Below are 27,625 nucleotides of genomic sequence, written 5' to 3'. Positions count from 1 at the left end.
GTCTATATGTTATCAAAACAGTCTAAAGCTGATAGCATTTTTATTATATCTGGGGAAGTCACTTACAAGGAAATATTTGATGAGATGGGTTGTGGTTTCCCACTTAAAAAGAGGTGGAATGCAGCAATTTCACTAAAAAAAAAAAAGACAGGTATCATTTTTATAATCCATTCTTATTACAAGAGCCATGTTAATGCTATGAAACTGTCAGTCATAGTCTAGGTTTTACTTCTGAAAAACCACAGAATTTGTTAAAAAAATTACAGAGAGCATTTAACAAAAAAGAGTATTTCTAACCAGATCTAGTTGATACAGAACTTCTCAGAGCAGTCATCAGTGTCCCTCTCCAACACTTGTTTCTCTGCTCACAGAAGTGTTCCCATCTTTTTATGACAGGGCTCTAGTTGTCAATTCTAACATCTGAGGTGGGGTACTCAACTACATTGGTCCTTCTGGGAGAAGCCTGTGTGAAATACTAAACAACATGGTTTGAAATATACAGTGAAACAAGCATTCAAGAGAGCTTAACTTGTCACTTATGTTTAAATATGTCTAACAATGGTAAACAAGACAAATTTTTCCCAATCAAGATGGTTGGGTTTCTTTCCTTTGTTGAATCATAAACCACCTGACAACTTGGCCTGATACCACTAATGTAATTCTGTCAAGTCTTAACCAGATTGATTATCAGGAATTGCAAGATCCTTTGGGCTTAAAAAGGATTCTCAATTGCAGACTGGACTATAAAAAAAGCATTTTTCATAAAAAACCCCTCAAATCCCATAGAGCTTCCTTAATTTATCTAAATGTTAAGATTTCTGGTTCAACAAGTCTCAAAACACGATTTAGCCAGCACGACAGCTTTATTTTACAATTTGAATTATTATATACAATTCAGTAAAAGTTCACAGGAGGAACAGCATGGAAACGTACCACTTTTTGGTATTTCCTTCAATTACAGCCAAAGTGCAAGGTCTCCAATTAACTCCCAAGGTAAGAGAACAATACTTGGCTGTCAACACAAGTCATGTTAACACTTAAAATATCTAATTAGTTAATGAAAAGGCCACATCTTCAAATGCAATTAGAAGTATTTTAATAAAGTTTTGGTTTCTTTGGGTATGATAAATTGCCACATATCCTACAGCTAACAGGTAATGGAACATCATGTTTTCCCAAGGCATGTAAGAAAGCAAACAACACTGCCTCTGCATTATTCCATACACCTTAAAAATGAATGCCAAAAGCAACTGTTCATGTGAAATTTTATTTCCTTCAGACATGCTGATATTCTTCTTAAGAAAAAAGAAAGGAAAAAAAGAAAGGAAAAAAGTCTAATCCAAACTTTTCCATATACATTATCTTGAGGCACAGGTTCCCCTAACCTTAAATGAATTTTTTACACAGGCTATATCATATGTTACAGCATTGTTCCTATCTGAAGTTATGGCACATTGACTTCCTGGGGTGAAAAAAATTCTCCTCTGTGTTCAGCTGCTACAATATGGCACAAAGTTAAAAGTCAACACCATGACTAAATACTCTGATGCTTTTTTGCTGGCTATTTTTGGGGTGCACATAAATAAAAGGCACACTTTTGCTGTCTCCTCTCAAATCATTTATGTAATGTACAAGCCTAACTTCCTAGCACTGCTCCAGGCCTGCTGGCCCAGTGCAAAAAAACATTTAAGTCAGTTCTAGTGCTAGTAGCAGCTTTATATGCTTAACCAATGGCTTTAGTTTAGCATGCTACTTCCACTGTGGTTATACTGATGACAGGCCAACAGTGTTCCTGAAAAAGAAAATTACAAATCTTCAAAAAAAGACAACTAAGTTAAAAATAAAATTATTTATATTCACTTACATGTCTATTTTCCAGATGTGTTCAGAATGTTCAGAAAGTGCACATTTTGAAGTCTTGTTTCAATATTACAAATGTCCATGACCTACACATTATAGCAGTGCCACTTGCAACAGTATCATTGAAGAACTGTCAACCTTGCCAGGACTGACCCTGTTCTGCAAGAGCATCATGACAATACAAGAATTTGCTCTTAGCTAGAACTTAAGTGTCCATAATGTCTTCAGTATGGTATTTTTAAATATTTGCATTGAACTTTGTACAGCAGTCAGAATCTGAAAAGCAGAAGTTTAGTAGTTTCACTTTTTGGCGCTCATTTTTATTTAAAATATTTTCAAGAATGAAAGTGATCTTACAGCAAATGAAGACCCCTCAAAAATAAAAGCTCCACTAAGTGTTACATACTGTTAAAAACTTACCCCATAAGATTTAGTTACTGATTTGTGAATCCTTACAAAATTACTTTTCATGATTTACAGATAACAGGGATGAAATTATCATATATAAAAACAGCTTAGGTCTTAACATCAACGGTCTGACAAACATATTTAAACAAGAATCTTCTGGGTTAAGACTAGTGCTAAATTTAGCTCCTAAATATAGCTAAATTTAGTTTTAAGAGTTTAGTTACTCTCCATTTAATATGCCTTTAAAAAAGGTAAAGTCCAACTTTCAGAGGAGTCTGTAAAAGAGCAGTTTCAAGTAAGTCTGGAGTAATCAGGTATTGTGGCTAGAGTTACCAGAAATAAGGACTAGATGCTGACTTGACAAGGTTATGTTAAAAGAAGTGTGAGTCGAACCACTACCTTTGAAGGTTCTTGCTTTGGTTATCTTTAAAAAAAAATCTGACTGTTAAAATAACAGTGCAAGTTCACTATAAAGCCACATGCCTCTTTCTCGATGTTCTCTTACCAGTTGGTTTTTATTATGTCCACTGCCAGCAATGGACATTCTGCTTGGAAAATCCACCTCCTTCTGTGAAAGGTTTGGCTGAATCAAATGAAGAAAGTAATTCTGATATCAGACTCAAATGGGAACACATTATTTCATTTAGTTCTTGTTCAGAATATTTAAAAACCTTCTTCACCTACAGTATTTTTGAAACACAAGGCACAAACAGGGAGTGGACATTCCAGCAAAAGGTGATTGTCTGAAATTAATAGTCCACAGCAGTCTTCTAGTCCAGCACAATGAAAGATTTTTGCTGTCCAATTCTATGCCACGTCTTCTAGATAATCTGCAACGTCGCTTAACTGAGAAATGGTAAGGTCTTGTGTGATGCTTTCGAGCTAGAAAATAAATAAAATTGCAAACTCAGAAATGACAAAACCACTAAGTATTATGTAATGTATTCCTTCATATGCTTTCATATATCTTTTAGCCTCAAGCTCTCTCAGTGAGATTACACAATCCTTTAGGAGGTACTCAGACAGATCTGGAGATGCTGGGGTAAACCTTTGTATGTTGGGCACTGAACCAGCTTCAAATACATTTTACACACCTAGAAAGGCACAGTGAGTTGTACTAATGAACAACTGTTGCAGGGTTTTTGTTTTGTTGGGATTTTGTCAATCAATCATCTAACTTAGCAAGGATACTAGGTGTAAAAACCAGAATGCAACTAATAATGGACCTTAACATACAACCTAGGAACTAAGGATAACAGCATGTTACTTCACAACATACAAGGTTGGAAACAAAGTCAAGAGAAGATCAGAAGAATATAAAAACCAACAATTCAAAAATAATCATACTTTATCACTGGCATTTGACTCTTCTGTTCCCACAGAAAGTTCATCTATTTCTTCACCAATACTGATGTCACTTTTTTCTGAGCGATGACTCGTACTAAAGAGAAAGCAAACCATAAGTACAGAAATAAGACTTCCTTATTAAACATCCAGGTATGACATTACTTTATACCTGGCATTTGACTGGAATTGCACTTCCTAGCAAGTCCGATGTGAAGTTACTTAAAACTTCATAACAACTAAAGGCTTTCTACCTAAACAAAGCCATAATAAATACTAAGAAATATTTAGGCTTCGATCATGCAATTTACAACACCAATACCTTCACATCATAAGCATGAGGTTATTAAATATTTGTTACTGACTACTCATGATACCTTATTTTACAATTGAATATCTCAGCATACAACATAATTATTGACTAACTGCATTAATTGCTAAAACATTATTAAGTGCATGATTCAGGAAAAACACCAAACCTCTTCCATAAAAAACCCAACATAGTATCATGCTGAAGTTAGCAGTAGGTTTTTAAGAAACTCATTATCTATAAAAAGATACATAGTTTGGTTGTTTTTTTAGCTGGTAACTAAATATATTAAAATATCAAACTGAAGTTTAAAGGAGTTCAGAAATACCCAGTGATATTGACTGTCTGTCATATTATGAAATAATTCATATATGCTAGTGATATGCTTATACTGCATAAAGTACTACCCTACTGAAGTACGATCCTTCTCTTACCTGTTGAAGTCATCAGCATATTCATCATCATCTCCATTTCCTAAATAAGATTTAAAAGCTATTAATCAAACAAGTTTTCTCTTCAGGAAACACAAACCCCCTCAATCTATTCCTGCACCAAAATACATGATTTGATGACCAGCAAAAGTGGGAGCAGACTAAATTACTTACACTGATTAGGAAGACGGGTTTATGTTTGCCACCATTTAATCTCAGTATTATTAACATAAACTGTTTCAAAACTGAACATACAATTTCAGGAAGTTAGTTGCATTGCTGAATACAAAACCTGAATACTTGACAGCTCTATTTTGAGAGAATTCTTCCATCACACCTTCTTCATATTGCACCAAAAGAAAGGCAACTTTCAAAAGTGTGGAGGGCCACTGAAAAGCAATAATACTTACCAGGCTACCTTTTACCAAAAATATAAACCTGCTCTTTTCGTAGAAATCTCAACAACAAAATTCATCACTTGGTATTAGTAAATGCATGCACAAAATGAATCAAATTTTTGCTCCATGTGTAAAATATTAACCCACATGACACCAGTTTTCACTTTTCTGGATTTCTTTAGATCACACCTTGCTTTTAAGTATATTAAGCTTTACAATCTATGTTAAATAGAATAATATAAGTAAAAACTGAAGATTTTAGTTCAATATGTGTATTTGAGTTTCTCAGATTCCTTTAAGAAGCTGGGCCAGAATTTATCAGTTATGGCCAACCAAAAATATCAGAGCTTCCTTATGTTTAGCAGTTACTTGCCTAATTCTAGTGATCCCAGCTTTGCATTCACCAACCGCAGGTCTTTTAAAACAGAGTTTCTATCCAGATCTGTAAACAAAAGCACTTATATCAGAAATTGGACTTGTCACTCATCAGTAAGATCCCACTTACACATACAAACTAACAATTTATAACAATTTATAAAGAACATCTGTTCTTTTATATCAACCTCGTGTACTTTTATAGTATAGTATGGCAATATTATTTTTTCACAGCTGAACTCTGATAAAGTTTAAAAACTTGAGGAGTAAATAGGAATAATCTCCCACTACTCAGGATTTACAACATGAAAGCAAACACCTCCAAAGAACTGTTACAGATAATTTAAGATAATACAAAGGAATAAGCCAATTTCACTTTAAAACTGAGCAGTAGAATTATATACTCCTTTATATACAGACAAAAAAAGGGATGTAGGTAAGTATTTCATGTTCCAAAGCATAAAATGCCCCAATGGTACCACAACATATCCAAACCAGTAAGCCATCACTCACTAAGAAAGCACTACTGAAAAGCACATTACAACCAGAAGGGGGCCACATACTCTATCATTCTTCCATTACAGAAATACTACAATCATCAAAACACAAAAAATATGAAAACTTACTATCAGTCTCCTTGAGCAAAGGTGCACCAGTCAGGGAGCTTAACCCACTTTTTAGAGCTGGTGCATCAGAAAGGGATGCTAGACCTCCTGCTTTAGCCTCAGTTTTCCTGTAAAAACCAAATAAATAAGCACTCCACTCCCAATAAGAGCTGTAAAATATGCATCATTACTTTCTTTTCTGTTATTAAATTGTCATAAAACTAAAACAGCAATACTACAGCAAAAAAGAGCAAGGAAAAAGGCCTATTCACTCTGCAACCTTAAAAGCAGTAGGCAGTTCACTGGCACAAGTGTCAACCACAACACTGACTGAGGAAGCCACTTTCTCACCCATGCAAAGACTTCCGTCTGTCTTCTCCCACAGACAGAGCACCTTCATCAGCATCACTATTTATGTCTAGGGGCCTGTCATCATCCCCACATGTAAATGCAGCCAAAAGAAAAAAGATTCAGACATAAATCAGTTCTTCAGTTTGTTTTACATCTTAAAGAGATTACATCTGAAGAAGCTATTAATTCTAAGAGCAGTTAGCTCACAGAATGAAAACCTCTTGGTTATAGGAAGATAGACCTCACCACATGTTAACATTCATTTGGTACTACCTAGTTCAAAAGGATTTGAACTTGCAAATAAAGGATGAATAAACACAAATTAAAAGAGACCAAGATTTTCACATTCAGTATTGCCAGAACTTTTTGCTATTTTGATTCCATTCCTATTAATAATGGGCGTAATTAAATCATTCATTTTATCTAGATCACCAAAATATCATGTGTAACATCACACGTTAAAGTCCTTCAAAATTTTGAACAATGGGTCAGAGACCTAGAAATGATGAGTGCCTGGATCATGCCTCACACTGTCATTAGCAACTGCTTGCTCTGAACCCATCTTAAATGAACAGGCAAGATTTCCATAAGGAAATTACCTTTTTGCAAAGAAAGCAATGCTGGCAGCTGTCCTACTTATTTACCCCTTGGGACTCCAGCACGCCAGCACAAAGTACCACAAAGGGGATTCCACGTGAAGAATATGGGGGGTTTTTTGCCCTCTAGAAGAGCTGTCAGGAAGGTAAAAATGAGCAATTCAGCACATACAGCTCAGCTACAAATTCTAGCTCATTTGCTGGTAACATATTTGGCACACCTTATTATGGGATGTTACTAGAATAGCTGCATCACAGTAACATTATGTGCTACAAAATAATACTTGTGGACTCTGACTCTACTACAGACAGACGTAATCTGGAAGCAATTTTTTCTATAGGGAGTTTCTCTACTAGGAAAAAAATCCTTACTTTACTAAATAATTAGTCTGTTTTTTTGATTGTCTTTTAAAAGAAATCTAGTTTACCCAGTTTCAAAGAAAATTTCCCTTGCTGTCATATGAAAATGCTCAAAAATAAGAAATTAGTAAATATTGTTATTATTATGCAAAAGTTTTTACAGACTTTTTAATTTACCAAACTTACCATTTAGACTACCTCCTACAATGGTTACTTTGGTTAAAGGCTAGCTAAACAAGCTCTCAAGTAAGGAGGAGTAAATGCATTCAGATGCAGTTTTAATCTTAATATTAACAATTAGAAAATAAATACTATAGTAGGGTTAGTTCTAACACACAATATTTTCCAGAATACAATCACTGCTCTTTGAGGAAAAAAAAAGTCTGCTCCAACAAAAAACATCCAACAAAAACCGTATTATAAATAATCTTTCACAAAGAGTCCACTAATTTACTAGAGAGAAACCTGGTTTACCTGGCATGATTACTTTGTGCTCTACCAGAAGGATCCTCTTCTAAGACTAAGCATCTACTATAGCAGTAATACAGAAAAGGTTACGCTGCTCTGCCCACTATCAGCATAGCAGGGGAAAAGTCAACTGGCAAACCAACTTACAAATGATCCTGCAACCTATTCCTAATGTCTGCTAAGCTGAAGCAATTCTCTGATTACTGAAGCACAGTAAAAGAACACCATGAAATGATCCTGCAGCATTGCTCAATACAGTGGTATCCAAGCTAAGCTTCAAGATAATTCAACATGATAACACAAAGATAAATTTTTCAGTTTTATAACAAAGGTTCTGTATAGTTCAGTCACCAGTTCTTGTTTCAAATGGCATTTTTCAGTCATTAGACTCCACAGATGAATGACAAAAAACGTTCTTCGCATGCATCTGCAAAATTGGCACACGCAGAAGTAACAACACTTCACTGAAAACACAAAAAGTGTTGCAATGCAAAGAGAAAATCCTCTGCTGCAAGGAAACTTGCCTTGTTATTACAGTCTGTGGAGCCTGTTTAGAGTGTTTTTTGTATTCCTTACAAAGCTGTACCAATATTTAATGCACTGTCCCTGTCACTGTCCACTTCCTTTAGTACAGATCACCACTGCAGCTCTGTTGCAAGAAGAAACACTGAAGTCTGTGCATCACACATGTTCATTCCACCAAAGAAACAGGCTAGGGACATTAGAAACCCTAACTGATGCACCTTAAAGTAATACAGGTTTTTCCACTCACACTACCTCCAAGAGATCCCAGAGGATACTGTGCATAGAATAGAATTGAATCATGGAATAGAACAAAATCTGAGATGTGAATATTTTGGAAACAAAATGTTCCAGATCTGAACACTTATAAAATAAATAATCAAATAACTAATAGCTCTCAAAGGTCTGCAAGCATACAGAGGAAAAAATAAACTATGTATTAAGAAGAACAACCACTTTACCTACCAGCTGAAAGTTCTTTCTGGTTTGGGTACAGGGTCATCAAAGAAAGAATCTCCCTCTACATCATCTTCATCCACAATTGGATCACTTTTTTCTTTGGTATTCAAATCTTTGTTTTCTAGTTGAGGATCTAGTTTTGTTTCACTAGGCAAAAAATGAATACTTTTTTTGCTTGCTTCCCCAGATGAGACACTTGTATCACTCTGAGTGTTTTCAGCAGCCTTGTGAGATAAATACAGGAGTGAGTATTCATGTCATGTAATACTGTAGTGTATATATAAATGCACAACACATAACAGACACCAAGCATCACTTAAAATATTACCTCAAATTCCTGAAAAGTATGAGGAAATTCATTAGTATCATCAAGAACCAGAAAAACGTTCTTTAATCACTTTACAAAGTCTCCTTTAGTGCTGCTGCCATTAAAATCTTTTGTTCCATCCTGTGCATTCCTCTGCTATCTACATCACTTTTATTATAAAAGCAATTTTAAAATATCTTGGTTATCTAATAAAGAAATTACAGACAGACTGATTCTTATGCTTTATTCATGTTATTTTGCAACACCTTTACAAACATAGGTTCTTAGTTATAGCCACTGTCTTCAAAAATATCAATTTAAACCCATGAAATTACTCTAAATTCTGTATTAAATGGTAATCTCTGCAATATAGTATTAGGTTTTAAAGTAATTAGCATAACAAAACTGGAGTTACTGACACATTCTCTCAAATACTAAAACCAAAAATGACAAAAGCGAGACTTTAAAAGTACGCAATTTTCAGTCTTCTTCTCATGCTCATGGGTCAGTCCTATAGTCTGGAATGTAAGGACAATTCCACGTGCAACCTTTCACATGAAGTCATACAACTCAAGTGTAACAGCATGGCTTTGTGGCCCAAACAACAATATTCTAATTTACCTAAATAATCAAGGTGCTGAGAAAGAAAAATGTTTTTACATTATTACCTAGCAAGGAGTAGTACTGCTATTTTTATTTTCTCCTAGACCTATTAAAATTAAGCCAGTAAAAGATTCATTACATTAGCTTCCTTTCTACAAACAAAGAGCAGCACAGTTTTGAAATAAAACAAAAAGTATTATTTAATCCAGATAGCCAATATGTATGCAGGTTGTACTGTCTGAAGTATTTTTTATCAGTCATTCAGAAGGCTGAAGCCAAATTTTCAAGCTAAAGACCATGAAAGTTAAAATTACCTTGGTAGGTCTTTTTCATACCAAGGCTATTTTATCTCAGTCACATAATCAATTCAATCACTGGCAGTACTTCAGTTTTTCTAGGGCAGGAAAAAGTACTTAAATCCACAAGTGGTAGTAATAAAAATATTTTCATTTCTTATCCAGAGGAACAGAATTGTTTTTGAAAATTAAGAGCTTGATGATAGCCTGGCTACAGTAAAAGGGAAGCTACAGCTACTTTTCTGTTCTGGGGCCTGTACTATGTCATGCCAGGAAAGTATAAGCACAACAGTTCATCTTTGCTCGGAATAATAGTTGAAAGTTTTGCTGAGTGGAATATATATTCAAACGCAAATATATATTCAGTTTGAATATATATTCAAACTGAAGATCATTTAACTGAATGTTGCAGTTTCATCGGAGTCATATGCTGTCATATCTGCAGTTTCATAGGCGTTCTCTCTTCTACTCATCTCACATATGTTACAAAGCTTTTTATTATATATAATCTTACCTTATTTGGTATAGAGTGTGCACTTGACTGTCCATCAGATGATTTTGATGTGGGGCACTGGCTGTCACTTAGAACTGGAGTCACCTAAGAAGTTTCAAATAAGCACTTACTAAAACTTATATTTAATTTTGTAATAACTGGAACTGGTGAGGTTGCATCTCTATGCATTCAGTTTTGGGTCCCTCCCATTAGAAAAGATATTGAGATGCTGGAACATGTCCAGAGAAGGGCAATAAGACTCATGAAGGATCTAGAAAGCATGTCCTAAAAGGAAGTTGAGGCAGCTGGTCTAAACAAGAGGAGGCTCAGGGGGGATGTAGTGAGGTGGGGACCAGACTCCTCTACCGTGCCTTCAGTGACAGATCTAGAAGAAATGGCCTGAAGATGAGACGGGGGGATTCAGATTATATGCTAGAAAATATGTTTCACAGTTACAGTGGTCAGGCACTGGAACAGGTTACCCAGAGAGGTGGTGGAGTCACCATCCTTGGAAGTGTTCAAGAGGCATCTGGATCTGGTACTGGGTGCCAGGGGTTACAGTGATGGTGCAATGCTGATACTTGAACTGGATGATCTTTTAATGGTCTCTTTCAATCTCAATGATTCTCTGATCCTATGATAATTGCATCCAACAAGAAACAAGGCTACCACGCTCACTTGGACAGTATGCAAACCTTGACTCTAGGAAGACACTTGAGGGTAGTACTAGAGAAAACTGGGAAGTTATAGTCACATACAGTATAGAAATCACAGAGTGAGGAGATCCAGGAGGGGTGCTCCCTTCTAAATTGCACTATGGGATTTGACTCCAATACAACTGCTGGCATATGTACCTCAGCAAGTCATTTAAGCACCCTCCAATACAATGGACTGCTCAATGGAGTCCCCATAGCAGGACACAGACAGACTGGCAGGCACAAGGGTCTTGGCTATCCTGGGGCATTCCCAGACTAATCAAACACAAGGAAATCCCACTTTCAGGTGACAGAAAATTGCTATGTTAAGAAGTCTATGACAACAACCCCTGAATTTAAGCTTTCTTTGGGACACTGAATACATACTGGGTGTAGACAACTTTCTTTCAAGTCACAATCAAATGCTATTGGCTGGGTTTAATTCACTTAATCAACATATTTATTATCTGTTCCATTCAAATACTACCATCATTGCCTTCAAATAGTACAATACTTTGATATATTTAATTTTAAGTACATAAGTTTTCAGTAGAGCTTAAAAGCTTTTGACAAAATTCATTCAAGGCTTTTCAGGTCATATTAAAATTAGAAGTATGCCAAGGAAAACAGGTATAGATAAAAGTGTTATCAAACCACACCAAAATGAGAAATAAGTGGCACAGTGTTTTGTGTCATTTATCTAGATTCACCCTGTGCTACTATGTTGTAGTAGAATATTAATAAAGAGCCCTAGGGTAGTATTAAAAGTAATGGTCATAAAGTTTATCTCTTGTCTCTCTGATTAAGTTGAAGGCATAATATAAAAATAGTGAAAGATCTGAAACAGTGTAATAGTGCAATAGCCAAGTGTTCATAATTTCAGTTTCTTTTTCATCATTAAAAAAAAAGAGTAAACAACTATAAAGAAAGAAATTTCAATTTAGTATTACTTACTTCTCCACCACCTGAAGTCTTTTTCTGCTGACACTTCCTAACAACCTCCAACAACAGGGGGCCACCCACAGTACCTTCTGCTTCCATAATTCCCAAATCTCGAGCTAAGTTTTCTCGACCATCAAGGCCATTTAGCTGCGGGGACAACAGAAGAAAAAAGAACCACAACATCGAAATAACTGTCAGAAAACAAAAGATAAATTTTGTAATACAGAAAAGTCTTATTTAACGCAGCTCTACCTGAACTAAACAGTGATTGTTTATGTTGTCTTGTTGCTGGTAGACTAAAGCAATAAAATCATAGAATCACTCAGGCTGGAAAAGACCCTTAAGATCACCAAGTCCACCACTATACCATGCCCCTAAGTGCCACATCTCCACCTCTTTTAGATACCATCTATTGCATAATTTACTTCTGATCTGTACCTCAACTTGTCACAGAACATGCAAAGTTATTTTAAATATGCAAGAAGACATCATTAGCATGCTTTGGAATTTAAGAATTTATATGGCCAAATTGCTTCAGCCTATCACATTTAAAAGCAGACCCAAGGACACCCAGCCAGTGGTCCCAGCAAATTCATGGATGATGGGGAGCCACCATTCCTCTGCATACAGAACTACACTTGCACAGGTCAACACCTTTCAGACCCTGTTTCACAATAAAAAATACATGGGTTTGGACAGAAAAAGGGATGAAATCAATTTGGTATCATCCAAAAACCCCACCAAAAAACCCCAACAACACTTTTTCAAACTGAACTTCACACTATAGGAGAAGCAGCACGCTACAGCAAACCCAGGTTGGTTAGCACAGCCCCAGATGGCAACACTGCAAAGGGCACTGGTTCATCTTGATCTCTTATGACCATATAGAGACACTTCCTATCAGAACAAAGGTCTAGCAAATACTGATGTGAGCCACCACTTGCCAAGCACCCTGGATAAACAGACAGCACAAGCAACTGCTCAGAGGCAGAGGCTAGTAGAGACAGACAAAGTCAAATCTCTCAGCAACCTACACAGCAGTCTTGGCCAGCTCAATTAACTTTGGCCAAATTTCCTTTATGCTCTGCAATAAGTGAAATGGACCTGCTTACTGGAAAACAGAAGGGGGTGTTTCAAAGAGCACAATATTCCTTTACAATGCAAATGAAGCACTGCTCCCCAAGAGTGAGTGGCAACACAACACAAAGTGTGGCTCTTTTTATTTGCTCCTATTTGGTAGCATGAACATGAATCTTTGTACAGATGTGTTCTAGTAATAACTTAGCAACTAATTTGGCTAAGGATATTTGGCAAAGAACAAAGTTGTGTGGGATTTTCTTTGAATAAGCCCCTAAAAAGAAACATTAATTTCTGAGAAACAGAAGTCAACTAACTGACTGATTTGAAAAAATTACATTTTAATATATTAACTAGTTAAACCAACTTCAAGAAAAAAAAAGTAATTCAGATATAATGAGAAATTCTGCAGTGAAATGAAACTGCTTCAAACCCAAAATTATTATTAAAACCTTTATATCATAAAAAGAGACAAAGATGATGAAAACTCTCTAATTCAGTACTAAAGCCTTAAAGCAATTCGTTAGGCCACATAATCACTGTAGGTCCCTCCCAACCGAACTATTCTATTCAACCACTTTTTGTGAAGTATATCTGCACAAAGTCCTTTGTGTCACTGAAATTTCTTTCAGAGCAGATGACTGACATTATTTTAGTTTTCATGTAATGATACTAATTTAATATTATGACATAGTAAAGTTAGTGGCAAAAAATGTTGCAGGGATATGAAGTATTCATATACCACTATATGATTCCACAAAAATTATCAGCTCGTTAGCTCAAAATCAAATTACTATCTAGCACTGATTTTGATAAAGAGAAATATTCACATTAGTCCACTTTCCTGAAAAATGTATTTTCATGACACTAAAGCACCTATTACAGACAAAACATAAAAACCACATTTTTAATAAAAACAAATAAGTGCTTTAAATAAATTTGCCATAGTGAGCATTGCATACAAACAAACAAACAAATCAACACTTACCGTGCTTGATTCAGGCTGAAAAACAGCTAAAGTAAAATCAAGATTGAAAAAACGTAGAAATTCTGCAACAAGACCTGCTACCAAGCGACCTAAAAAGAAAATAAGAAGAGTTAAAATACACCAGACAGAAACAAATCTTATTTCAAAGATTTAACACCAGCACATATGGCTTCAGTATGGACATAGTTTGGACATTCAGCAAACTACCACCTCATAACAAGTTTGTATACCAACTCCCTAATTTTGAATTGGCCATCATATAAAAATAGTTTAAGCCAGTAATACTGCAAGAGCTTTACAGACTGGTTACAAAATTCATTTGCAGCATTTTTAAAAACTATTCAGCTGTTTTAAAAACATAATTTTGACATTTGTCACATATGTGCATTTCCTCCTGCACTTCTACTCTTAGTTTTCACTGGTTACTGTTTCTATTAGTCTAGAATGTCTCTGAGTTAGCACAATCATAAGGCACTGTGAAATATTAACTTCAATGCCTTAATCACCTTAATTAAAAATATAACTTCAGCAATATTAACTTTAAAAATTGTAGATTTAATTCTATTCTGAACAAGTAGCAATTAGGACATCTGAAAGGAACAAAAGCGTACTTAATGTAACAGAGACTGCACTATTAATAAGAGTCAAAGATTTAATCCTTTGTCTCCCGTTTTTATTATCAGAAGTATATACTAAACATAGAACTTACCATCCTTTGTACCTAAAAAACTTTTCAAGCTTTCATTTACCAGAGGTGCTTTGTTCTGTCAAAAAGCAAAAACCAAACAGCAATTAACGTCATCTACATGCCAGCAAGAAACTGAAAACCACAGCAAAATAATGTTTGGCTGTACTCTGCTGCACAGTGATGCCCTGCCCATGCAATTCACTTCTTAAAAATCTACCTTTGTATGTATTCTATAACTACAAGTTAAAGTTATGTAGCAATAAATTTATTGAGGCAAATTAAAATTGTCTTGGAGTTAAAGTAATTTCACCAAAATTCTTAATATCATACTGATTTTTATTTATCTAATAAAGACTGAAGAGGTAAGCTAAGCAGGTAACTTCCCATATTCCTCCTCTAATACAGTGCAAAGTTTAAGGCAATTCAGTCCAGCCTTTTAAAAACTGGAAATTTACAAATCTTCCAGACGAAGTGTGGACAATGCTAATTATTAGAACACAAATCAATACTAATCATCTATTAATTAAAACACCTTCAAAGATATTATGAAAAATGGTTTTTTCTCCCTTGTTAGATTTGCCCTCTTCAATTTTTAAACAGAAATAAATCAATATGCTATGTCTGGGTTTGTCAAAATCATTCTGGGATTTTTCAAAACTAATTCTAAATGCCATTCCTAAGATGGAATGGGTATCCTGGGTAAGAAAAGGATCAGTTATAGGTATTTATCACTACAGTTGCAAATGCTAACACATTTCTTGCTAGCACAAGAAAAGTGCTACCTGATAAAAGGAAATCTTGCTTAATATTTGAGAATTCAGATTTGTGGTGAGTATTAATATGTCACCAGTATCAGCAGTGTAAATTTAAAATATCATTATACTTTTGAGCTTTTTGAGAAATGGTGAGCTGAAATTTACTGTAGCAAATCTCTCTTCACCTTACTTGAACTATTGCTATTACTCTCCAGTTAGTGTGGGAGGTTGTTCTCTGGGTGCTCTATAATATCCTGAACTATTCCACCACATCATCTTCAGCTATCTTATGTTAAATTTCTGGAATATGGAATCTCATATCATAGAATAAATACTTCCCATCCTTACTAACCAAAACCTTCCCATCCAATATTGTCTGTTTCAGTAAACATGTTTTTCAGAAAGAGCTCAACCATGTAACCAGTAGAGGAATAGAACATTCCTCTCCTTTTGAAGCAGAGAGGCTGGACATACAGCACTCTCTACTCCCAATTCTAGAATTTGGAAAGACAGAGGAAATGAAGCAAAGTCAGCAGTAGGAGAGGTCACAAAACTGGTATCTGTATACCACAGCAGTACTCTTATGCAACCATGTTTCAGTATCTCATTCCCTTAATATTAATGTATTGCAGAGATGTCAGTAAATAGTCCATCTCTTTATTAAGAATTCATCCTTAAGTATTAAAGCAAATTATCCTGAAGCAAGCCTACAACATCCTTATGGGAAATATCATAAGCATTAGCATACTTGGCATTTTACTGGACTAAACTGCTTTTGAAATACACTTGTCAAGACACCCCAGTAAAATATTTTCCATTTCAAAAGAAATTATTCTGATTTGATAAAATCTTGATCAGTCAAGTAAATATATTTTTTTAAAATATGTATTTGATAGAGAAAACATTTAGCTATTCTGGTCAACTGGACAGAAGCCATATAAACTCAGCAGAGACAGAGACTTAAAATTATAATTTCAAAAGGCTATTTAACAATTCCTGTTTTTAAACATCAGGAAACACCCTGACAGTCCTGTTTTGAGTTCTTTATACATCTAATGCAGAAATACGTCTTTTTATCTTGTTATATTTTACAAATAGAAAGTATTAAAGCTATTATATTTAATTCTACACAAAGGATGTTTTTTCTTTCTGATTTGTTTTTTCAGGTTCTCTTACCTCTACTTTCTCTTGCTCTTCTAATGCCAAAAACACAGCTGCTCGTAACTCTGCCTGCCAAACAAAAAACAAAACAAACATTTCTACATGCACTTTTTTCCTAAGCAAATAGGATGCAAAGAACTAGCAAGTAGCTTTACAGCTATTTGTTTCTCCTCAAGCAACTTGGCATGGACTGTAATCTATATCAGTGCAATTAAAACACTTAAGATTACAGGCAATGTTACTTGAGGCGGAGAAATAATAGTTTCCACTCTGAGAACAAGGCAGGGGGCAGCATAATTTGATACAAGACTTCCTAAATTATTTCTTTGTACATAAAAAGATTCCAAAGTACCTAAATTATCTTCTATTAGTTTCTTTGACAGTTAAACATCCATCTCTTTCAGCAGCTCCAAAACACCTACTCTTCATTTACAATTCTCTCAGGAAATATGAACAAATAGGCCACAATAACCTGTTAAAAACTAAACATTAAGATATACAAATTGCTATGATTTCTTGTCAGATTACACTCAAAACCCCAGAATTTCTCAAGCAAAAGAACATGATCACAGTCATTCAAATACTCCTGGTAGTAATGGTTTACCTACCTGATTCTAAATGTATTATAATAAAGAATCAGAATTCTTCTGAGGACTACTTTGAATATTGAAGCTTAAGCCTTGCCTACTTTTTAAATTTTTTTGTTAAGCACTACAATTCTTCTACTTTGAATGAACATGTCAAATGGACAGCATACATTTGATGAATTAGTTGGCCACTTTAATCAACTCTTAGTCTTGACATTTTGAAGTAAGTCAGTAGATAACACTGCAGTAATAAACTAGAAAAGACAGCATATTAAAGTTTTCACCACAGCAAGAAAAAATATCAGAATTTAAAAGAAAGATTTCTTTCCATAACTAAGAATTACACCACTACAAAGAATGTCTGGACTTTCTCATACATATTACAAGAGATAACTAAACGTGAAGTAACTGGTCCCTCCCACCAAAAAAATAAAACCAAAAGGAAATGCCCACCCATAAAAAACCCAAAGCAAAAATCCACAAACCCCACCAAACAAAAAACCAACCCACCCAAAAAAAATCCAAACTCAAACACCTCTCATGGGAAAAACAAACATTTCTTTTTTAAGGAAACTCCTCATTGGACACCTTATTGAAAGACAAAAAAATAATGCTAAAAAGCTAAAAGGATTTCCCACCAAAAGAAGAGTAAAACACTAACAATATGCAATGGTCATACTGACACGGCAATCACATTTTTTCAGTTGCTGGGATTTTCAATCAGAAAATCCTCTTATATGTAATTAATTAATTTATTATTCTTACCTTTTTTTCAGGTGTTGGGGTACAGTTGTCAATCAGTGAGACCCCTTACACACCCCATTAACTTAAATATTACTCTTACAAAATCAGTTTTCATTTACCTTTGCAACCAACAGCTAATAACTTGTTTATTTAGTCTTACCTCACTAAGATAAACCTGAAAGCATGGCTTTCTTTGTCACTTAGGCCACAGAAACCAAATATATTTACATAATAGGATAATAAAAATAACAAAGCATTCCTGACTGGCTATTACAACTGTTCAAAATAAAACAGAGCAGTCAATGCATGTGGGTAGGGGTAAACCCCCCTAACGGTCTGGAGAATTAAGTTGTTTGAAAATAGTTGCCAGTACATCAGCTAATCCAAAGTCTGACCTGTTTTAAGATTCTGGAACAATATCAAACTGTCACTTTTTTTTTGGCTTAACTGGGATTGTTTGCCTGCTCCACTCGTCTAGGTCCAATCCACTGGCTTTTAATTACTTACATACTATCCCCACAAGGAAAGTTTACACTACTACTACAACACACTGACCTTCATCCTTTGTGGTGGCTGCTGGTCAGATCATAGCACAATACTCTCAAAATATCATCTCAATAAATTTAGACAAAGAACCACACACTAGAATTTGTGTGATGTTAAAGCAGTAATGCTCAACTTCATGCAGAAGAAAGTAAAAAGCAACAATAACAAAGCTGAGGCCAAAGGAATAATCACCCTACTACAAGGTGACTCATACTACACCAGTAGGATGGACAATGTCATATAGGCTTTTCAGGACCTGAGGCCAGTCATAGAGAATCTGAACACCAGAGACTGAGATCACCATCATCAGGTACGGCCACAGCAATTTGCTCCCACCAGCAGATACGAAGTTTATAACTACACAGATTAATCCACTTACAGTGTTCTCACACTTCTTTTGTTTTTAATTGGTATGAACAGATTGCATTTCTTTTTGCCCTAGTACCCTTTGGCACCAGCCCAATCCGTGTCCCATACATTTTACAATCTACTCTCATCATTTTCATCATTTCACCATTCCACACTGCCGCATTCTGCTAGCAGTATTCAACACAATCCAAACACAATCTAAATACACTCTGAAGAATTTTATACACCATCTAGTAGTAAAGCAGACCAAAGCTTGGTATTTTAATTCCCCACCCATATTCAAGTCTTCAATAAAACAAGATTATGCCAACATTATGTTGATGAGTAAGTGTCTATCACTTCTACATCCATCAAGCCCACAGACTTCTTTCTCATACTGTGAAAGACACCCATTCTCTTCTATCCCTAAGAAGTTTTATCAGGCAAGAGCTCGTGTCAATGAAACAACAATTTGGTTTCACTGAACTTTGCTAAAACAAGTAAAGCTATCATTGTATATGACAAATACTGTCTGTATTCGTATTTGTGTTAGAGAAATGTACGGATCAGTGTTTTGAAACAAAATTAAATTTCCCCTTTTACTCCCAGGCATTTACAGCTCATCAGACAACACTGGTTTTTACTGATTGTTACTGTACTATAAATCAGAAATCGAAGTCCATGAAAAAAAGCATGTTTTCTGCACTGATCTACAGTATCCCTCTTTAGAACCTGGGTAAATTTACCCTATTCAAAATAAAGACCCTTTTGCATGCGCCCTAAGGACTGTCCATGAAAAGAAGCTCCCTCAATCTGCAGCTCCCTGGAAAAGTGGATAACAGTTTTTACTATCTCAAGAGTTCCCCAAACACACTTTTTAGGTGGCATGTCAAAAAATGCCTATCTAATTTGGAAATATGCTTTTAATAGGAAGACAACAAGCACCTACATTAAAAAGGTTATTGGTCTGATTTAGCAGTATGCTTGTAAAGCCATCCACAGCATTGTACATAGCAGACACTGGATGAAAAGTGAAAGGATAAGACAGAGGCCACCCAGGACTGAATGATTACCTGTAATCTGTAACTACCTCCCACTTGCAGACTCCAATACGTATAATACTTAGCAAGTCCATGGAATTTCTGGTTTTTTGGGGATTTTTGGGTTTGGTTTCTGTTTTGTTTCTGTAGTATTTGTCTTTGATTGTGATAGAATAGATTTGTCCAGGACTTAAACAAGAGATCTGATTTTCCTAAGACAAAACCTGAGACAATATTTTCCAGCAGAAAAATACTTCAACTTCAAACACATTCCTACACCTCAAAGCACATAGGCACATCAGTGACCAAGATGATTTCTTATAATATGCAAAAACTCTGGATATGGCTTGCTCCTTGCATTGTGTCTCCTTTGTACAGCTACACAATTCACCTTCAATCCCAATATCCCAACACCTTCCAAAGAGACCTCATCAAAATAATTTTTTCCTATCAAGCTTTATCCATATTTTCTATTGCTGGGACAAAATTTCGTATGAATGAGCAATGGTTTCCCAACACTGATCTCCAAATGCTGTGGAATACTACGTAAAAAAGTGGGAAATTTAACTTCATAAACTGCTTGGTACCTTACCTGCTTAGCACAGTTGAGTATGACATTGTCTGCTAGCTAACAGAGCATTGCTGTCTGCTTTGTTCATCTCTCAACATTTCTACAAACTCCTAGAGTTTTGTAGCTTTTCCAGAGGAAGTCCTGGGTTTCTTTTTTCATCCAAGACTCATTAGCAGAAACCATAATATAAATTTCAGCCTGTCAAACGCATATGCTACCACTCTTCTCAACCCACTTCATCAAGCTGAACACAATTTTTGAAGCCATACAGGCAGGGTTGCATGTTCCCTAAGAAAAAAGGGATAGGCAAGTTCAGCAAGTGCCAATACAGGAGACACTTCAGACATCTGCAATGGGCCAGCTGAAGATGCAAAATCTCCTGCAAGCTTGCACTCACAAGATGTGCATCAGAGGATGGTGTGGCTAAATGTGTGGTTTAGGGAAGTGAAATGATTAAAGCAATGTATAAGATTTCTCAAAGACCTTCCAGCCAAAGCACAGGAATGTGTAACCACCATCTGTTCCAGCGTTGTGGAACAGCCCCGTATATGCCCAAGCATAAATAACCTCTTGCATTTGTAAAATTTAGCGGCACATGGGCACCTTTCTGCAGAACTTTCAGTATCTCCACTTCCTAACTCCAAAACAACTGCCATACACCTTGGTAGATAGAGAGCAAATGCATTGCTCTGGAAAGAGACATGGCAGAACACTGAGCTGTTTAACTGCTGGTGATCAACCCAGGCTGAACCTCTGTGTGCACCAGAATAAACTACCTCTCCCAGTCTACACACATCACAAATCCAAGGCTGGTGTCAAACCATAACCAGGAACATCTCTACCAACATTACTCAGTAATATGCTCCCTGTAATCTCCATCTGCAAAATCTGTAAAAGTTCTCATCCTTAAGCACAGGGGTATGCTCTCCCCCACTGCCTGCCAAACTTTGGAACCTCGGCTAAGTGACTTAAAGGAGTGATTCGGCACACATAATCTCCTAGACATAAACAAACAAAGCCCTGGACAAGGAGTGGAACCAGTCATACTTAGACTCCTCCCCGAGAATATGATGAGGACCATACTGACATTTAAATGTTAAATTTCAGTTAGTTTATTTGAAATTAAAAATGGTTATATTTCACTTGACTTATAAAACTAAAAAGAAATAGATTTTAGTTTGACTTTCTGGTATGAACTGCTCTAAAATAAACAACACACCACAACATGCAGAAAACAGGAGTTACACTGCAGTGCACAGCATGCTCATCATGACAGTTAATAATTCTAAGACATTTAAAAGCACTGTTCATTACTGTACATGGACTGAAGATGCAAAAGCAAACAGCACAATTTTAACTGACCTGTGCACATGCTCATATTAAAAAATGGCACTTTTATCCTCTCTAGCATCACACCACCTGCTTGTACCTCAGCTGTCCACATTTTCAAGCAAATAAGCAAGAAATTAGCAGTACCACCTAGCCAAAAGCTTTACTAAGCATGTGACATCAGTGATGCTAACCCCCCTCACATAACTGTAGCAACGGTAAGTTCCAGAGAAGATGCAAGATTCAGGTAATATAAACTTAAATTATTCCAAAGCAAGAGATTAAAATATATAAACCAAAACAAAAGAGAATAACAAAGAAGCATAATGGCTCCTCTTGCTCAGATGATGACAGCTTCCCTAGGAGAAAGATCACATTCTCTTCTAGACAGAACACCCCTATTTGTACACTATCACACAGAAACAGTGATAATTTTCACCGAAATACAAATATCTACAGTTACATTGTGTGTTTACAGAATTCACTAGAAAGCTGTTTCATCCATCAGACTAATTCCAGCAATCAACAAACTATATACAGTACACATCTGTACTATATACATATATTTATGTGTGTGTGTATACATATACAAACATATTGCATTTTAGAGAGTACAGGAAATTCTCAACTGCAAGCAGTAAATACATTTATACAACTTCCAGTTTTCACAATATTACTTTATTAATTACTTCAGTGTTCAAACTTTAAGAGATATAAAAATTATGAACAAATTTTTAAAATGTCATAAGTATATTTTTTCAGCTAAATAATTTACATCAACACCAATGCACCCAAGAAATTAATCTCAAAATAAGAATAAACTAATCAACTGCAAGCCATTATTAAATGGTCTCTAGAGAACTAAATTATGACAATAAGTTTCTTTCTTTCCAGAAATTACTCTCATTATGTTACAAAATGTGACACCCTGATACATCCCATCCACTGAAATAATTCCCCTTGAATTCTAATCCTTCCAAAGCCTCATACCAATGCAGCTATACACTGACCACATATTTTTCTCCTTAATGTAGCTACTTCAATAAATCACAAATACTTCATTGTAGCTTTCTAGCCTCATCCATCTTGAAAAATGGTCAGTTCTTATTCTAAAGTATGAAACAAGCATCATTTTTGATAACATGTAAATGTTCAGTCCTACCACATAAAAAAATATTGACACATAATAGATAAGCACTATTGAACAACATCAAGTTTAACTAATTTTAATAACAGGATGACTGCAACTTTTTTTAATGGATGGTATAATCTAATTTCAATTAAAAGATGACAGTTTGAAAAGCCTTGTTCAATCTTAATTGTTCCAGAAACAGGGTTTTGTCAAGTAATACAAAAAACAAAATCTCTAAGTCATTAACACTGCCAAACAACACTCATCAAACTCCCATGCCAATTAAGGTTTACAGCTAAGAAAAAAAATCACCATGAGTTCTTCCAGTCAAAAGCCTCAGCCATAAGCATACCAGTTATTAAACAGTAACACCTTGTATTAAGCAGAGACATAATCTGGCAAGGAGGCTGCATTTTGTATTTTTCTAAGTCATATGCTAATTTGCTGTAACAGCAAAACCTTACACAGTATTGGATACCGCACACTCTAAGCATTACAGAATAGTGAACTACAATACATTCATTCACATAAAACTCAATGGACTGGCAACCATAGCATGAAATTTTACATACTACACAAAGGTAGGAATTAAGAAATCATGGTTCACGAGTTCAATGTGACCCAACTGCCTTCCCATGCTTTTTTTAATTACAATTTTACTATCACCATACTTGCATTGTTTAATAGTAGGTGAGTGGTTAACAAGTAGCCCAAAAGGCCTATCTGACATCTATTAGAAAAGCCTCACTACTCAGAACACAGTTGCTTGAGCTAGAATCTTTATTCTCTTACAGATCTTAAATATGGATCATCCATTTGAAAGGGATGAACAATGTGGTTTTGAATATTATTTTGCTGAAAAGTATGACTAGTTAAAAATACAGTAAACTTGAAAGTACATGCACAAAGATGCTCTCACTTCCATAAACCACTTACTGAACTGTTCTTGAACTATCAGCAATGACCATCTACCTATGGAGACTTAAAACAGCTCTGTGGATAAACACCATCATCCCTTATCTGAAAGCTACACTTCATTTCTCCTCCAGCCTCGAAGGAAACTTGCTCTCTATTATACACAATAATTATTCCTAGAAGCTTTTAATTTGAACAAGAATCCACGGAACCAATTTTCCTACCCTTTCTGACACAAGCTCAGGCTGCACCACAGACTCAGTAGTAGCGTGCACTCCACTATCTTCCGTATGTTTTCTTAACATAGCACTATTTGTTCCCTGTGAGCAGACAGCATCCCCCGAGAGTTTCCAGACTTAGCAAGCCTTCAAGGCACAAGTGAAGCAACCCACCATCAAGAAGAACAAGTGCTTAAATAGCGACCCACAACTCCCACAATTTCCCCGCTTGAAATTTCCAGTAAGGGCTTTCCCTATCGAAGCGGGGATTAACTTCACCCACCCCGTCCCGCACCACGCTGCTGCCCATCGCTTCCAGCCAGTCTGCGGCAGCAAGGGAGCTCTTGCGGCCACTCGCTACCGGAGAGCGAACGCGCACAGCCGGGGCCGGGCTCCCCGCGCTCCGCTCGCTCTGCCCGCCCGGCGGATCCCGAATTCCCGCTGCCGCGGGGCAGCGCCGTGCCACGGTCAGGCCCCGGGCCCTCGCACCAGCTCCACCACGAGCAGCTGGGGAACACCACGGGGAAAGCAGGCGCCACCACCAGGCCGCAACACCGAGGGAGCGTCCAGCCGGGAACACCGGCTGCAAGCGGGAGTGAGAGGGGACGACACACGGCAAGCCTCGGTCCTCCCACACTCCGCAGGGCCGCGAAGCGCCGCCAGCGCCAGCCAACGCTCCCCGCCGGCGGGGGGCTCTTCTTGGCCCACCTTAATCTTATTGAGCACGCCGCTGCTCTCCAGCGTCTGCACCAGCAGGTCCCGCAGCTCCGTGTCCTCCTCCGTCGCCGCGGCCGCCATCTTGCTTCTCCCTGACAACCGCCCAAACCGCGCTAGCAGCGGGACCGGCCCGGCAGATTCGCCGCCGCTGGAGGCACAAGCCTAGGGCGGACCCGAGGGAACGGAGCGGACCGGGACAGTGGCCGCCCTCGGCACCGCCCAGGGAGGGGACGCAGAGAGGCCGCGGCCACCCGGCGCTTTTGCCGCCCGCTGGCGGCCGCCTGGAAACTGCGGCGGCGAACGGGCAGCGCGGGCGGCGGGCGGGAAGTTCAAAGCCGGGGGCGGTAACGGCTGAACTGCGCGGCTGCCCGCGCCCGCAGGCGGCCCTTCAGACGCGCCCGGTGTGCCCCTTTCTCCCGCCACGCTCCAAACCAAGCAACCGAACGAGGAGCGGCTGAGCTCATTTGGTCTGTTCAGCCTGGGGGAGACTGAGGGGAGATCTCAACAATCTACAACTTCCTCGTGAGGGGAAGCAGAGGGGCACGCAGCGATTTCTTTGTGGTGATCGGAGACAGGACGAAGGAATGGCATGAAGCTGAGTCGCGAGCGGTTTAGGTTAGATATTAGGAAAATGTTTTAATCCAGAGAGTGGTTGGGCACTGGAGCAGGCCCCCCAGGGCTCCCCAGGGAAGTGGTCACAGCCTCGAACCGGTCAGAGTTGAAGAAGCGCTTGGACAGCTCCGACAGCTGGCAGCGGCAGCTGCTCTGTATCCGGGCTGAAGGGTGAACAGGCCCCGGAACAGGGCCACGCTCCATCCAGCAGCTCCTGACGGCAGAGCGGACTCCGGGAAAGGTCTCACCCGCCTGCTCTGCTGCCCGCAAGGGCACCTGACGCTGAGCAGCACCAAGGGGGGCTTCTAGAGCCCTCGTTTGATAACAAACAAGTTATTTGTTGCTCTTTAAAACAAAAATAATAAAGTTTTGTAAATTGTAATGCTTTCTCTGCAGAACTACATGTGGCTTTTCTTCCCCATGCTAATGCTTTTTCTTGAAGAGAAGTCCAATATATGACAAATAATTTCATAAGGTAGGAATACTCCAAAGGAGAACATACAGCCAGAAGAACATACATACCCAGAAGACGCAGGGAAGGATGCTTTTAAAACATGTCCACTGACTGTTCAGGGATGCTCTAAAGACTTGGCCAGCCCTGTGAGGACAGATGTCCCTCCACCCTGCATCTGCTGAATACATGACAGGCACTGCTGAAGTCCTACGCCCATCCCAGATTTTTCCCCCTACATTTCCAGCATCTATGGGGTTAGTTTTGGCATATTTTGGTCCTTTGCACTGCACCTCGTTTCCTCCCAGGCCATTTTCTTGTAACCACTAAATTTCCTGATTTTCTTTTCTTTATTTTTTCAATTGCATTTCATCATATCTCCTTTCCAAAGTGTTCGTAAGCCTTTCTTTTGTGTTTCCCAAGATTTCGTTTCCCTTTCCCGAAAGCCGATTCTTTCGGGAAATGAAATTTCCTTTCGGGAAGGGAAACGAAACCCTATAAAACAGAAAAGAAAGGCTTACAAACTCTCTGGAAAGGAGATATGATCAAATGAAATGCAATTGAAAAAATCAAAAAAAAACCTAGAAAATCGGGAGATTGAGTGACTACAAGAAAATGGTCTGGGAGGAAATGAGGTGCAGTGTAAAGGACCAAAACGTGCCAAAAGGAACCTCACAGCTGTTGCAAAAGCAGGGTGGAAAAGTCAAGGAGGAAGACACGACTTGGAGGGGAAGAGATGAGGGACACAGCGTGGATATTTAAAAAAAGAAAAAAACAAAAAAAGAAAAAATCTTTGCCAAAGTGAAAGTCATCAAAAGGCATGGCATGCCATCAAATGCAGGGACATGGACCAAAGCTTGCCAAAATTGATCCCCAGTGAAATCCTGGAAACAGAAAGGAAGGACTTACAAACACTCTGGAATGAACCTACCATCAAAGGAATTACAATTGAAGGAAAAAAAAAATTGGTAAATTTAGCGACTACAAGAAAATGGACCCTGATTACATTAGGTCCAGTGCAAAGGACCAAAACATGCCAAAACGAACCTCAAAGCTGAGGCAAAAGCAGGGGAAAAAGTCAAGGATGAAAATACAACTTGGAGGGGATGTTGTCATCTTATTGCAGGGGTTCCACGCTGTTGTCTCCTTATCACAAAAGTTTCATATCTTGGTGTTTCTTGTGGACAACTCCTCAGAGCACTGACTCTTTCTTCTTTACAAAGCAGCCAACTGACTCCATTTCCCTTCTCAATCTCCCAACCCACTCTTTTATAGCACTCTTCTTCTCATTGGTTACAGCTGTGGCCTGTTAAAGTCAGGCCTGCTCCCAATCTTTGATATTTGGCCTAGCTGCAACTCCTTAGCGGTAAGATTTCTTTCTACACCATCTTTATTTTCTTATATTCTATTCCCCAGCAAGGGGAAGAGATGAGAGACATGGCATGGATACTTAAAAAAAAAAAAAAAAAAAAAAAGAGAAAATCTTTGACAAAGCCATCAAAAGGCATGGCATGCCATCAAGTGCAGGGACATGGACCAAAGCTTGCCAAAATTGATCCCCATTGAAATCGCAAGATTTTGTTTCCTTTCCCAAAAGGGGGAAGGGAGATCAATGGGAAGCTCCCATAGCTGCCCAAAGAATAGGGTTTTGTATTTTGAAGTTCGTAAGTTTGGAAACATTAGCAGTCGTTCACTTTCCTATAAAATAAAAAGTAAAGTAATCCCAGAACACTGTACTTAAGACAACAATACTCTCCATTTAATTTTTAAAACCATAGCAGAAACAAACAGTAAATGTTGAAGGATAATGTCGGGTACTACAGTTATTTTCATTTGTTCAGTAGATCTCTAAACTTAATGGAAAGACAAAACCCACTTGATAAAATAATTAATGAAGGAAAGATAGAGTAGAGGAAGACAAAT

The 27,625-nt window shown here is 37.5% G+C and overlaps 1 protein-coding gene across 2 annotated transcripts; it reads right to left on the bottom strand.

Annotated features, from left to right (window-relative positions):
* Positions 1-854: 854 nt before the first annotated feature.
* FGFR1OP (FGFR1 oncogene partner) lies at positions 855-24,915 on the bottom strand. 2 transcript variants are annotated; one of them, XM_030945894.1, is made up of 12 exons: positions 24,631-24,915; positions 16,508-16,561; positions 14,598-14,652; positions 13,889-13,977; positions 11,836-11,970; positions 10,208-10,291; positions 8,494-8,711; positions 5,753-5,859; positions 5,125-5,193; positions 4,357-4,396; positions 3,616-3,709; positions 855-3,150 (listed from the first exon to the last, which is right to left on the bottom strand). In XM_030945894.1, exons 1-12 carry the CDS (start codon positions 24,718-24,720, stop codon positions 3,076-3,078), a joined length of 1,110 nt encoding a protein of 369 aa, XP_030801754.1. In that variant the 5' UTR covers positions 24,721-24,915; the 3' UTR covers positions 855-3,075. The 2 variants fall into 2 exon arrangements, with proteins under 2 accessions (XP_030801754.1, XP_030801755.1); XM_030945895.1 differs by lacking the exon at positions 24,631-24,915 and adding an exon at positions 24,206-24,261.
* Positions 24,916-27,625: the final 2,710 nt, after the last annotated feature.

The sequence above is a fragment of the Camarhynchus parvulus genome, chromosome 3 (genome assembly GCF_901933205.1).
Source record: "Camarhynchus parvulus chromosome 3, STF_HiC, whole genome shotgun sequence".
Taxonomy (NCBI): domain Eukaryota; kingdom Metazoa; phylum Chordata; class Aves; order Passeriformes; family Thraupidae; genus Camarhynchus; species Camarhynchus parvulus.
Note: the sequence above shows the minus strand (reverse complement) of the source record. Positions and strands in the feature narration are given on the sequence as shown.

Bases quoted from the DNA above. Each gene is read 5' to 3' on its own strand.
- FGFR1OP (XM_030945894.1), bottom strand. From the start codon at position 24,720: ATGGCGGCCGCGGCGACGGAGGAGGACACGGAGCTGCGGGACCTGCTG. The intron at 14,653-16,507 runs GTAAGAGAACCT...GCTTTTTGACAG, and splicing joins AAGAGCAAGAGAAAGTAGAG to AACAAAGCACCTCTGGTAAA. The intron at 13,978-14,597 runs GTAAGTTCTATG...TTTTCTTTTTAG, and splicing joins TTTTTTAGGTACAAAGGATG to GTCGCTTGGTAGCAGGTCTT.